The sequence below is a fragment of the Leuciscus leuciscus genome, assembly GCF_965113295.1.
Source record: "Leuciscus leuciscus genome assembly, chromosome: 16".
In the NCBI taxonomy this organism is placed as follows: domain Eukaryota; kingdom Metazoa; phylum Chordata; class Actinopteri; order Cypriniformes; family Leuciscidae; genus Leuciscus; species Leuciscus leuciscus.
In genome coordinates, this window is record NC_138740.1 from 21,185,320 (window position 1) to 21,198,152 (window position 12,833).

General features: G+C 40.8%; 1 protein-coding gene across 2 annotated transcripts in view; it reads right to left on the reverse strand.

Moving 5' to 3' along the window:
* Window positions 1-51: 51 nt before the first annotated feature.
* The window catches only part of supt6h (SPT6 homolog, histone chaperone and transcription elongation factor), a 17,347-nt gene continuing 4,565 nt past the window's right edge, over window positions 52-12,833 (reverse strand). For both annotated transcript variants that reach the window (XM_082140520.1, XM_082140519.1), the window contains exons 10-37: window positions 12,500-12,589; window positions 12,257-12,399; window positions 12,029-12,177; window positions 11,835-11,945; window positions 11,498-11,627; window positions 11,201-11,351; window positions 10,691-10,845; window positions 10,383-10,575; window positions 10,144-10,283; window positions 9,830-9,947; window positions 9,644-9,720; window positions 9,422-9,557; window positions 9,186-9,323; window positions 6,650-6,817; window positions 6,420-6,547; window positions 6,110-6,317; window positions 5,793-5,940; window positions 5,500-5,642; window positions 5,260-5,400; window positions 4,924-5,119; window positions 4,601-4,839; window positions 3,866-3,979; window positions 3,618-3,742; window positions 3,426-3,538; window positions 3,269-3,343; window positions 2,974-3,152; window positions 2,680-2,876; window positions 52-1,438 (exon numbers count right to left, since the gene is read on the reverse strand). In XM_082140520.1, coding sequence (XP_081996646.1) covers window positions 1,249-1,438; window positions 2,680-2,876; window positions 2,974-3,152; window positions 3,269-3,343; window positions 3,426-3,538; window positions 3,618-3,742; window positions 3,866-3,979; window positions 4,601-4,839; window positions 4,924-5,119; window positions 5,260-5,400; window positions 5,500-5,642; window positions 5,793-5,940; window positions 6,110-6,317; window positions 6,420-6,547; window positions 6,650-6,817; window positions 9,186-9,323; window positions 9,422-9,557; window positions 9,644-9,720; window positions 9,830-9,947; window positions 10,144-10,283; window positions 10,383-10,575; window positions 10,691-10,845; window positions 11,201-11,351; window positions 11,498-11,627; window positions 11,835-11,945; window positions 12,029-12,177; window positions 12,257-12,399; window positions 12,500-12,589 — 4,095 coding nt within the window. In that variant the 3' untranslated portion in view covers window positions 52-1,248. The remainder of the gene's footprint in view (window positions 1,439-2,679; window positions 2,877-2,973; window positions 3,153-3,268; window positions 3,344-3,425; window positions 3,539-3,617; window positions 3,743-3,865; window positions 3,980-4,600; window positions 4,840-4,923; window positions 5,120-5,259; window positions 5,401-5,499; window positions 5,643-5,792; window positions 5,941-6,109; window positions 6,318-6,419; window positions 6,548-6,649; window positions 6,818-9,185; window positions 9,324-9,421; window positions 9,558-9,643; window positions 9,721-9,829; window positions 9,948-10,143; window positions 10,284-10,382; window positions 10,576-10,690; window positions 10,846-11,200; window positions 11,352-11,497; window positions 11,628-11,834; window positions 11,946-12,028; window positions 12,178-12,256; window positions 12,400-12,499; window positions 12,590-12,833) is intronic.

Sequence of the window (12,833 nt, forward strand, 5' to 3'; positions counted from 1 at the left end):
TATAGACGGATAAGAAACCGACTACTTAAATAAAAACACTTGAATCAGAAGTTTAATTTTGACAACTTTATCAAAGAAAGAAATGAAATGGATGTCAGCAGTGAAATTACACTGAACAGAACAGACACTTGGAGCTCACTTCCTGACCTAAAGGCATAGTGCAGCCTCGGTGCTAAAAGAACACATGATCAGGTCAGAAACTCTTCCCAGAGCTTGGAAGATTCACTAAATGGGTTGTGGGGGTTGGGAAGTCATAATACGAATAACTGTTTGGTGTGTGAAAATTATTTTCACAGTATAAGGAGCCTGTTCATAAAGTTCTCTTTGCTTAAATGTCACACTTTTTGTCTATAGTGATACATAGGATTGTACATAAAGGAAAGAAGACAAAGCAAACAGCATGTGTGCAAACACCTTCAGGAGGTCTGGCCAGCAAAGATGCATTTACATACACACAAACAGCATCCAAACTGAAAAAGCTCAATACCTTATAGCACAATAGTTCAGTTTACTTGTATAAGCACATTATTAGCAGTGACAACTGATTCTGTAGCTTCAAAAATGAACAGCAAAATTAATGGGTTCAGCAAACCTTAAAAACATCATTTTTCAAAGTGTAGAATTTAAAATGCATACGTTTTGATCACTGTAATGGTCCACACAAAAACATGGCATTTACAAGATGTCTTTTGAAGTCACATACTTCATTTTAGAGTAGATAAACGTGTAGCTAAACAGCTTTACAAATCTCTTGAGTGCTTTATTCTCAGAGTTTTGTGTAACAGCTCAACAGAACACAGATTTTGAATCATTACAGTGCTCTGGTTCATACTGAAACAGGGTTTTATTTAGATGTTTAAGCCAGATACAAAAAGAAAAGCTCTCTGAGTGGGCCTGAACTAATGATCTTACGATGAATTGAATACCAACTCCCATGGGCACAATCATGCAGCGTCTCATGCTTTAAGCCTTTCCTTTTAAATTTAGTTAAAAAACAAAATGAAAAAGGGGGTGCATTCTGCACACACTTAAAAAAAGAAAAGAAAACCCTTGTGACAAACTTATATTGTAGGTCCATTTCCTAAATCTGTTTGTCATCATGTTTCAAGTGTTTGTCATTGTATCAGTAGCTCTGAATGACTCAAAGAAATACTTCTAGCAGCGAAAGAGCAAGACGTAGGGTGTGAGATGGGACGTGGATGGATTGGGTTTTATATTTAGATGTCTGAGCACCCTCCTTCTCTCCTCCTATCGGTCCATCTCGTCCAAGAGGGGAGTGGCGTCTCCTGCGATGGACATGGGCGTGCTTTCGATCATGGGACTGGGTGAAGGTCGGGGTGTCATGCGGGGCGTCTTTTGCTTTCGCCGCTCAGCTTCTTTCTCCTGCAGCCACTGTTCAGCCATCTTACCCCAATCCACGGCAGTGTGGGAACTTGTCCTGCAGGGAACACAGATGAGTTTTACTACATCGTACCCCATATTAATACAATTACACACACAAAAAAAGTGAAAAAAATATTGTGAAATGCCCGTTGTCAATTGCATAGCAATGTATGAAGCGCTTCTCACACAGAAGTCTCTTTCAAACTGTAATGGGAGATTTTTGATTTTCATTACTTACTTTGATTTTCATTAACATACACTAGATTGACTACTATGTGTGTTGCTGACTATGTGATATAATGATTGATGTGAAACGCCTGCGAAGCAGGAGAAAGAGGGGGAGAGCTTTGAAGGCTGAAGCCCTGACCCCTAAGGTCAAAGGGCTGTCCAATTTAGGACTTGCAGGCTGTAAGTTAAGCTAAACTAAAGTTCAGTATAATAGGATCACTGGTGGTGTCTTATCCATCTCTGGAGTTTAAAGAACCTTGGAAGATAACAATAACAGAGTATAAAGATTGGCCTGCCCCTCCCTCCTGGTCGCACTTGTTCCACAGACTGTACACTTGTGACTTCTGTGTGGCAACTGGGCCTTCTTGCAAGAATAAATTACTTTTTGACGATCATTTGATTCCAGACTGTCTCTTACGCCAAAGATGATTGTTTAGTGAATTAAACTGCCATAACAAAACCAAGCAGCTTTCTATTGGTCAGCACAGCAAATTGACGTGACAAACTTAAACATTAGCAAAATCTGTGTAGGAAACGTTTTTGCGCAAAACCCCCGAACATGTGGATTCCTACTGAAATTAAATTTCCAATGCGTAAAAAATGTCACAGGCTTAAAGAAAATGCAAATTCATACTCTGAAAGTAGATGGTGCTTATGGAAATGCAGAAATATAGTTAATCTGGTACACAAAGCATTGCGTAACTTTGATTCAAAACGGAAGTCAAACAGTATTTACGCTTTCAAATGCCATTCGGTTTTTTTGTATTTGATATGGTGTTTATCAAACCACACCAAATACATGAGTGCGGAGACAAGAGACCCGGTTCCAGATTCTTTCTCTGTCATTAACTATCACTTAGCCAAATACTCATGAGCGTCACAAACTTGTAGTTGCAAGTAACAGCTCTGGTCATGCGACAAAACCAGAATCTTATTGGTTGGCCAATTTTCTTTGAAGTGCGATGGAAGAGAGATTGGAACACCTCTCCATAAAAGAAACTTTGTGTGAGAAACTTGAGTGATGTGGCTAACAAGGTTCTGTGTATTGAAGAAAGCAGTAGCACTCACTTGGGCTGTGGCGTCCGCACTCTCGATGACGAGGACGATGGAGTGGAGGACGAATGCTGATGGTGTCCGTGTGAGGACTGTGGTGTACTGCTGGGATACTGGGGCGTGGTCATGGCCTGCTGTTGGCCAGGTGTGGTGTAAGAGTAGCTGGGCGTCATCAAAGGTGTGGCCATTGGCTGCTGGGGCGTTGCGAATACCTTGAAAATATGGAAAGGCAAGGAAAGAATATTAAATATTAGCATGCTCTGTTTTGACTCAGTATGATAAAGAAGCAAATAGGTGCAGGTCTCGTACATAAGCGCTGCTGCTGCCACCTCCTCCTCCACTGCTGCCGCCGCTGTAACCATACTGACTGGAGGCCCACTGGGCCGGCGTTGTGTTGGGATTCTGGCCCTGCCCTGTAACCGCCGCTATGGCGCTGAACATCTGGGATGTCATGTTTCGTGGAAGAGCATTGACGGCTCGAGTCAAGTCTGAGAGTGAGGGTATGACAGGTATGCGTTTTAAAATACATTCATGAGAAGAATCATTTGAGAAGCTTTAGAAAGCCCTGTTGATTTCAGATGAGAAGTCAGCATGTCTGACATACCCGCAATGTTAATGTTGGCAGGTGTGGCGTTCACTGATGCTGGTGTTCGCGTCCTGCTGCTGGTTGGTGTAACACCTTTAGAAAGACAACAACGCTGCATTAAAAGGAATAATAATGATGCTAGGCCAGAGCTGGGGTTTAGATAGAGAATACTAACCCGGTACAGGATCCTGGTAGTGGTCCTTGAACCAGCGGAAGAGACCATTGACCGTAGAGAATACCTGAGACCGGTACCTAAAGCCATCTGGAGTGATGGTTACATATTCTATCCTGCAAAACAAAAGCAAAGCGCTATTAAAAAAATGTTGACGTGTCTAGTGCTCTGTTCTGGTTGGGTAGTGAGCGTTACCTCGGCTTCCCTCTAGGCTGGTAACCCAGGAGAAATTTGCCCGGTAGGTCTCTACAAGCTGAAACGTAGTAGGGGATGAATGTCGGCTTCTCTTTCTTGGACCTTATGAGAAGCTCCTCCATTTTCTGTACAAACGGAAGAAAGGATAAATAAACAACTCCTCATCTACAATTTGCAGAGGCCATTTCATAGTATATATCTAGATGAAGAGAACAGAAAAATGGTAGTTCCTCAGAATTATAACATACCTTCCTATCACCTCCATTGCAGTCGTGGAAGTACTTGTGGCCGAGCAGATCTCGTGCAAACGCAGCCATGGGCTGCACATATCTGGCTGTTATTTCATCCAGATCCTCAAATTCCTGCAGATAACCACGACTACCATTAGATTTCAGATATACTGCATGAACGAATTGTGCTTCTCCACTATAGTTCAAAAGTTCAGGGTCAAGAAAAAAAAGAAAGAAAAAAAAAGTATACTTTTATTTAGCAAGAATGCAGTATAATTATCAAAAGTGGCAGTAATGACGTTTATAGTATTACAAATGTTTTCTGTTCTTTTGAACTTTCAATGTATCAAATAATCCTGAAACCAATGTATCAGTTTCCACAAAAAAAGTTACTCTTTCACATCTTCCTGAGCTTGAACAGACATTCACACAAAATTATTCACGTCGAGTAATATCGTAAACATAGTCGGTTATGTCATAAGTGAACATAAATACGTGATAAATAAAATGCATGTGTAACAGTGTATTGGATCTGTGCAACTCTTAGGAGTGGCAGCAGCCTAATATTCCTGCCGCTGTCTGTTTTTATATTTTAATCAAACAACAGACAGAAAAAAATAATAACTTTAATCAGGGTTCATCTATATTTATACAGATATTTTACATTTGATTACTATTTCTGTAACTGAAAATCTAGTTTAGACCCCAAACCTTTCAATGGTGATGTATGTGCAAGATGTAGCAACAGCTCACCTCATTGTTGATCCAGAGAGTGTGTCCAAGGCTGAAGGCATTCTCTTTGCCCTCCTCACGCACATCCACATGCTGATAGATCCCATCAGCCACCTTCCACGTGACCGTCAGGTGGTTCTCCCCTTTACTGCTGGGTCGAATAACTACGTCACCCTGGTCCATGGTTTCCATCATCTTCTCCGCTTGTTTGAAGTTGATGTTGTGGAAGGACGGGTGAGCGATCACACGCTTAATGTAAGCTAGTGAAAAGAAAACGAAAGTCATACCTGCATCACTTGAAAATATGGTAAATGCTCTCAAAAAGAGGTTTTGTCAATACTGACTGGTTCTCTGCTGTTTCTTCTTAAGCTCCTCTTCCTGTTTGACATCATCTGTCTCAGCATCAAAGTCATAGTAGGTGTCTTTGGGAAGCTTCCATTCATTGTTCTTGTCGCTCAGATCAGATGTTCTACAAGTGAGGTCCACATTGAACTTCTCGATGTCAATCTTCATGATGCGGCAGTGCACAGTCATGCCAACCTATAAGTGGAGTTCCAGGCATAAGTATGTCAAAAGGAGATTCAGACTTCGAGATCTTTTGTAGGGCGACATATTTAATGTATATTGCATATAAATGAATGACAGATAAAGTAAAGAAAGGAAATTTGAGATTAGCTCACCTTGACCCTCTCCTCAGGGTGTTTGACCACCTTGTCACTAAGAAACTTGGTTGGGATAAAGCCCATGACGGCGTTATCTAACCTGGTTCTCACTCCGATGGCTTGACCAGGACAGGAGCCGCTGTCAAAGTGATTCCACACCTGAGAAAAACAACATCATGATATGAGCATTTGGCAAAATGTGCAAAAGCTAAAATTTCCATGATCTCAATCCATTGAAAGGTAACAAAAGATTCCCACCTCACTGAGCTCAGGAAAGTTGTCCTGCTGGCAAAAAGGACACTGCCAGAGTCCCGTCTCATCATTACGAATGGCCTGGTCGTAACTCTCACCCTGTGGCCTTCTGTGAGCGATGCCAGTCACCACACAGGTGATGAGTTTACCTATATGTGCAATAAGATTCAAACATATTTTTTTGTGCCAACAGTATCAGGACAGAGACCACAAACACCACAGAACACTATAAAATATGTAAATCTGTAGGTTTATAATTATATTTTACTCTATGATCAAAACGTTCAGGTAGTATTTACCAATATAGAAGGTCTCGGGTGTCTCCTTGGTAAGCATGTTATAGACCTCTTCAGTGTTGGGAGGTCTGTAAGGGGCTCTCAAATCTTTATACCTACAACTGAGCTCCGCACGGATGTCATACAGCGTAATTCCCTTATTGCCATAACCCTGAACGAAAGAAAAAATGTATATGGTTACAGGAAAAAGGTTTAGTTCAGTCAAGTATATGGTTGAACAGCTTATGCTGTATTCCTCGATTGTAGCTTTGGATAAATGCGCCTGCAAACAGAACAAACATAAGCATACTATCCAAAATTAAGACCAAAACAAAGCTCACCTGTCTCTCCAGCTCCTCAGCAAAGGCATCCAGATCCAGGTCCTTCAGTCTCTCTGGGTTCTCAAGGATCTCCTCTAGCGCTCCGGCTGGATTGGCATCTTCTGCCGACTCGTCGTACTCTAGAGCATCCACTGCCATTTTACGCGCCCACTCGTACGTTTCAGGGTGCACTCGGGAACCGTCCAGAACCTCAATGTAGGAGTCAGTGCTGCAGAGTGAAAGAAGACATTTTTTCATCTCGTCTGGCAGTATGCAGCATAATTCAGAGTGAGCTGGTGGTCATTCACACACATTATGTTTAGCATCTTACCTGTCACCCAGAGAGGCAGTGTCGATCTTGATAAAGCCAGCACAGTTTATAAAAACTTTGGGTCCCATATGACACATGGTGACCAACTGGGTACGGTTCTCTAACCTAGTGTTGTTCTGTTTAAGAATCTGAGGAACATTGGGAAGGTGCAGAAGATAATTTCAGCATTTAGTTCTAGCAAAATATCTTACAAATAGAGAACAGCGAACACCAAAAGTGAGTGTTCTCACCTTGAGCAGGTGTGAGCCTTTCCTAGATCCAAGGCCACAGATGTACTGGACTAGGCTCTGGGTGTAAGGGTGAGCAATGGCACGGTTCACATCCACACCAACCTCGTTCACCCGGTTTATAAACTCACAGTAGAGAGCGCCCAGCAGCTCCTCTTTCACTACATGCTCCTGAATAACATTTAAATGATAATACATGAGAATTGATTCACAAATAGCCTTCATCTCAAACCTGAAAAAAAATCTTAATATAGGGTCATTCTGTGTCAATTCAACCAGAAGCCCCAAAATCTAATTTTTTATTTTGTTAAAAAAAAAGAATCTGAAGAAACACTTCCATAAATAGTGATGAAAGCCAAAATATTAAATGCCATGGATAAAGACTGAGTAATCCACTATTTTGTAGAGGGGGTTCAAAATGGCAATTTTCACATAAAATCTAAATCCACATTACAGGGGGGAGAAAATGACATTGTAGTCAAAAGTATTGCAGTATCATTTCATTTTTACAGAGATTGATAGGTCTATTAGTAAAATCTGTTGACTTAAGCAATCTCTGTTGCATTATATGCCAATGGACACTTTTCATGCTCATCAGATTCAGTAAAAATAAACAAAATCCCTTTTTCCAATTTTCTCTAAGATTGATTCAATTATAGAATCTTATGAATAAACTATTGAAAGCAAATTAATGTGCCTCAACTTGACCATTTCAGTTTGGCACTGAAATATTGTTAAAATTGGTATGTTCTATGCAGTTGTTTTGATTAGGGATGGGCATTCGATTAAATTTTCTTAGTCGATCGTCGGGAGAATTAACGATCGACTATCGATTAATCATTAATATTTTTATATTGAAATTCATTATTTCTTTAACTTTTTATAAATTAAAAATGCACTGAAAATACAAAAATACAGTTTGTTTGTCCTCGATGAGATCTTTATTACAAGAAGATCAACTTGTGGCAGTGAAACTGGACGTTCGGTAGACTTGAAGATTCCTGCGGTGCTCAGCGGAACCTGCAGCTGCGAGCCGGCGTTCTTAAACAGAGACCCATGGCCACTTCATCCGTTTTCTGTGATCGGATAGCTATCCGGTCGTGAAAAGACCAAATCTAAATGCCCTCCGAAACGCATTCGAGACGGATTTAAATCCGATCGCTCAAACCACTTCAGGAGGAGATCTGAGACGCATTCCAGACGAAACTGGACAAGAGTAAATGCATCTGGTTGTTGAAACCACATATGCAAATTTGACTTATCCCAAAAATGATAAGAAATAAACGTGTGAGAGCGTGTTATAGGCTATATGTCATGTTATATCCAGATATGACGACGCTACTTCAATACGCATCACCAGAGATGAGCATCTATTCATCAAGCCAACGTGCAAACTATCGCAAATCAAAGTGAAAGTCATTCATCAACACACAATCATCTTCATTAAAAGTAAAGAACCGAAATGATCTTACCAGAGCTGTTGCCGCAATATCTTGTTGCGGTCTTTGATTTAGAAATTTTCGCTGATGATCAATAAAATGCAGCTCATATCAGTTGCTTTCGATGACGTGCAACAATTTAAATATGCATACAGCGCGGGAATTCAAGATCGGATTTATATCCGTTTTGCAAAAACACATTTATGTGACCAGGTGTAAATGGAATCGTTTTGATAAATCAGATAGCTATCCGATCTGAGAAAACGCATGAAGTTCCCATAGAACTTCTGCACCAGTCTACTGATTTCTGTTGAGAAAGATAAGCATGTTGACATGATCTGGGATCAGACGCGACCGCAACCTGGTGACAGCCAGTCCAGCCGCCGAAAACACCCGCTCTGAGGGGACTGACGTTGCCGGGATGCACAGGTACCTCCGCGCTAAAATTAATTCCATTGCTTCAAGACTCACACTACGCAACGCAACCTGCATTAGTTTAATCGATAACAAATAAACGTGATCGACGAAATTCTTAACGATCAATTATTGATCGTCGATTAATCATGCCCATCCCTAGTTTTGATAGAAGACATTTCTAGTTTTAACATTATCTGTTCTTCAGACATTCCTCCTTAAATACAATAAGCATCAGCTGTTTGAAAAGTTACCCATATTTGAAAAGTTCAACAATTTGCACATGGAGTCGCATTAAGATCCCAATATCTCTGAGAATGAACCATATATGGGACCTTAAAAATGAACAGAAAAATAAATGTTTGATAAGAATGAGAATCTAAAAGAAGAACTAAAATTAAACAAATAAAATACATTAAAAACTACATAGAAATGCAAAAAAAATAAAAAAAAATAATTTAATAACATTGACAGACATTGCAAGGCTTTACACAAATACAATGAGGAATAAACGGAGCAATTCCAAGAGGATCCTCACACCATCGGTGCTCGGGCCCTAATTCAGAAGTAATTAATAGGGCTGGAAGTGGAACGACGTGTTGACATAATTTATCGGTTTAATCCCGTCATGTTTTTAAGCATAAATGGCAGAAAGTAAGTCATTAGATGAAAGAATGGGCTGGTACCTGTAGGGGATGCAGTTTCAAACACAGGATGTCCTCATCGGAGCTGCAGACTTGGGCAAACTCCACTAGGGGGTCCTGAATCTTGCGAGCCACAGACACAGCCTGCCGAAGCAGGGGTGGGTAGTCTCTGAAGTCCGCCTATGAGAAGAGCAGCATGTGAAAGAAACATTAGGAAAGGTATAGAGCCTTCAACAACAGTTTATTTGTCAAATTTGTTTTTATCGCACTACACTGACCTCAGACTTCTTGCTGTTCATATAAAGCATAGCCAGCTCGTTGTCCACCAGCTCCACTCCCACCGCAGGCAGAGAGGAGTCCTGCTCCAGCTCACTGATGGTGCGCTTGATGTCCTCCAACACCATATGAGCATCACTACACACATCCAGAAACAGGATTAACATGTGGCCCAATAAAAGTTTATGGCATTTTTAAAACAAAAGGAGCAACAATAAACATACCGATTCTCCCCAGCAACTGCAACAACATGTGGCTTCTTACTAAGGAGGAATTTCTTGAGGTTTTCAATGTCTTGAAGCTATGGAAACACAACATATGTTTTAAAAGCCACAATACTGAAATCAACTTGAGTTAATAAATGGTAAATGGTAATTAGTAAATGGTTTGCAGGGCTTCTGTTTCTTCACCTTTTTCTCTCTTTCATCCTCTCTCCATGCATTTCTCCTCTTAAGGAAATAAGGTAGCCTGAGGAAGTCCACAACCTCTCCTTCACCATTGATGAGGGAGCAGAAAACTGGTGTGTCTCTATAGAAACACAAGAACATAGCAACAAATTATTAAACGATTAGTGTTATTCGCTGAAGTGTGATTCACTTTAAGTGAGATTTAGTGAACCTTAACGCAAATTAAATACCAAATATTTGCCAATAACCGATGTGGTGCTGATGCATCCCTATTTAAAATCAAGTGAAGTATTCTCTCACTTAGTACAAATATGTACCTGCCAGTAGCAAAGGCCACCCCAAGTACACGGATACCCTTTCCTTGTGACTCATCCATAAGGTCATCGTCCTCCTCTACCTGCTGATCAGGTCGATAAGGAGCCACCTTCAGGCAGTTATACAGCTTCTTGCAGCAAGACTGTACCACAGACACAAGAAACACAAATCAATATGTTTTAGCCCACAATTCAGCACAGAAACTGTTGGGTAGGTTTTTAAGGAAATGTCAATGTGGCACCTTAACAATATTGTCCTTGGCTTCGGCAATAAGCTTATTTTTCAGTTCCTTGGCCATCTGTGGATACAGGAACTGCTGAAGGGAACGTTCAATAGCAAGTGTTCTCTGCTTGTTCCATTCCTGCACCTGGTGACTGAACTCATCCCTGTAGTAGAACTGCTTAATCTCATCAAAGTATGTCTGATCTCCATACCTGTAGAGATGACAAAAAATGTTACTTCTTAGTACCTCTTGTATATAATCCTTAACAACGCATGAATTGTTTCCAGGTTTTTAATCAAGCTAAAATGTTCAGGACACAACTATACCCTTTGACTCCCACAAGGTCAATGCAGATGTCTATGGCGAGCAGGCCTTCCTCCTCAGCCAGGCACATCTTCAAGAACTGATCTCCACTGAGCTCTTTCACAGGCTTGTTCTTCAGGTACTTGAAGGAATAAGCATAGTGCGCCTCATCCACATCCTGGGAAACATGACAGACATTAGCTGATGTGGAATTACTGACAAAAGAGCGAACAATGCAGTCACTGGCACATCAGTTCAGTCTGGGTTTGAATAGGAGTTCACTACGGTAACACTGTAGCAAAGCAATAACAATACCTACATGCATCAACAGAATTCATTCTAGCTAAAGCTCAACTACAACAGAACTCTGCTGGGATGGGAAAGTTGCTATTTTGCTAATACCCTTTCCTTGATGAATATGGTTAAGCAAAAGAGTAGAAGATAAACAAAAATACAACAGTTAATAAAATGATGGTAGAAAACGGACACTTTCTGCATAATATAAGGTAGGTCAGTAAATCCTAAGAACCAACCTTCTTTCCCTTCTTAGTTGGCTTGATGTTAATCTTGGCCCTCTCCTGGAAGGTCTGTCTGAGCACGTGCCTGACCAGCGGTTCACGGGCAATCTGCATGGCCACCATGTAGCGAGCGCCTTCCAGAACAGCCTCTGGGGTGCTAAATTGGCTATGAAAACATGAATAAATGTATGATTTATGAATAAATATGCAAATTGCAAACTTATTATTCAGAAAGCAGTGGGTAAAATACTTGAGTATCACAGGATTTTTTTTTTTATAAGATACATTTTCAAGTTTTCATTGATCCATTACCTGCACACATAGTCCTTGGCCAGCTCCAAAGGCTCTGCAGGGAACTGCTCAGTTTCGTGCCTCTGATAACTGTCTCGCAAGTTTTCTCCAAACTGCTCTGGGGTCAGACCAAACTTCTTGGCAAGACCATCTAATAAAAAAAAAGTGTGTATGAATTCATAACTTTCAAGGAGTTGCATTGTCATTATATATTCTGCATATAATTACATACAATATTAAAATAATAACTTTAAAAAAATTCCCCCAATTTACATAATATAGAACATATTTCTGACATTTTTTTGTTCAAAAATACATATATTGTTAAGTCTTATTTATATTTGCAGGATGTACACACCAAGGCCTGCGCTCTGGCAAATGCTGTACATATCTCTACGGGAGGCTTGTTTCAGATCAGGCCCTTTCTGCTCCTCTTCTTCCTCTTCCTCTTCCACTTCTGGTTCTTCCCCTAGCAGAAAAAAAAAAAACGGTGTTAGTCTAATGTATGGTTGAACATCATACTTGGCTCATTCAGTGAAAACACGGCTGTACCATCTTCCTCTGACACTTCCTTGATCTTCTTCAGTTTCTTTTTGTTAACCTTGGTTGCATTCTGCATCTTAGGAATGTCTCGGCCATAATAGAGCAGGAAGTGGTTGTAGACGTCTCCCAGCTCATCAAGAGACTGGACATCTTTCAGTCTGTCAAAGCAGAAGAAACAAGTGACTGCTGTGGACACAGCATAATATGTTAGAAAGTTTGTTAGGTAGGTACTCATACCTCTCCATATCAGCAGTGTCTAGGGGACGAGTCGAGTCAGCCAGTGGCTTGTCAGGGTCAGCTGAGATCTGCTCAAATTGATAAGACTGCATTCGCTGGAAAAGACGTGTCAGGTTCTGCTTTCTGGTCTTCAGCTGGGTCCACTGAAGAGAGGACAGCATAAACAGACACATTTAACTGTTAAATTAAAACAAAAAGCAGCAACCACAATGCATTCTGAGAACATTCTGTTTGGGCCCTTACCTTCTCATCCCACTGCCACACCTTCCACAGATCATTAATGTTCAGCTCTGGCTCCACATATTCCTTCCTGTAGAATGCAATGAAGGGAACCTGTAGGATGGAAGAGAGAAGGGACAAGTTAATGCCAGATGATCTGTCTATCAAGTAAGTTTAAAGGCAGTGACACACCAAGCCGACGTCAAAGAACTAGCGGCGACTAAAGCCGACTGTTGTCGCCTTGCGTCGGCTGCATCTGTAACAAAAATCTGAGCTTGAACACACCAAAAGGACTACAGGCAACTGTCAACTAGCATGTGCATTCTGCACCTGTGTGCGTGTAAGGAAATAACAACTA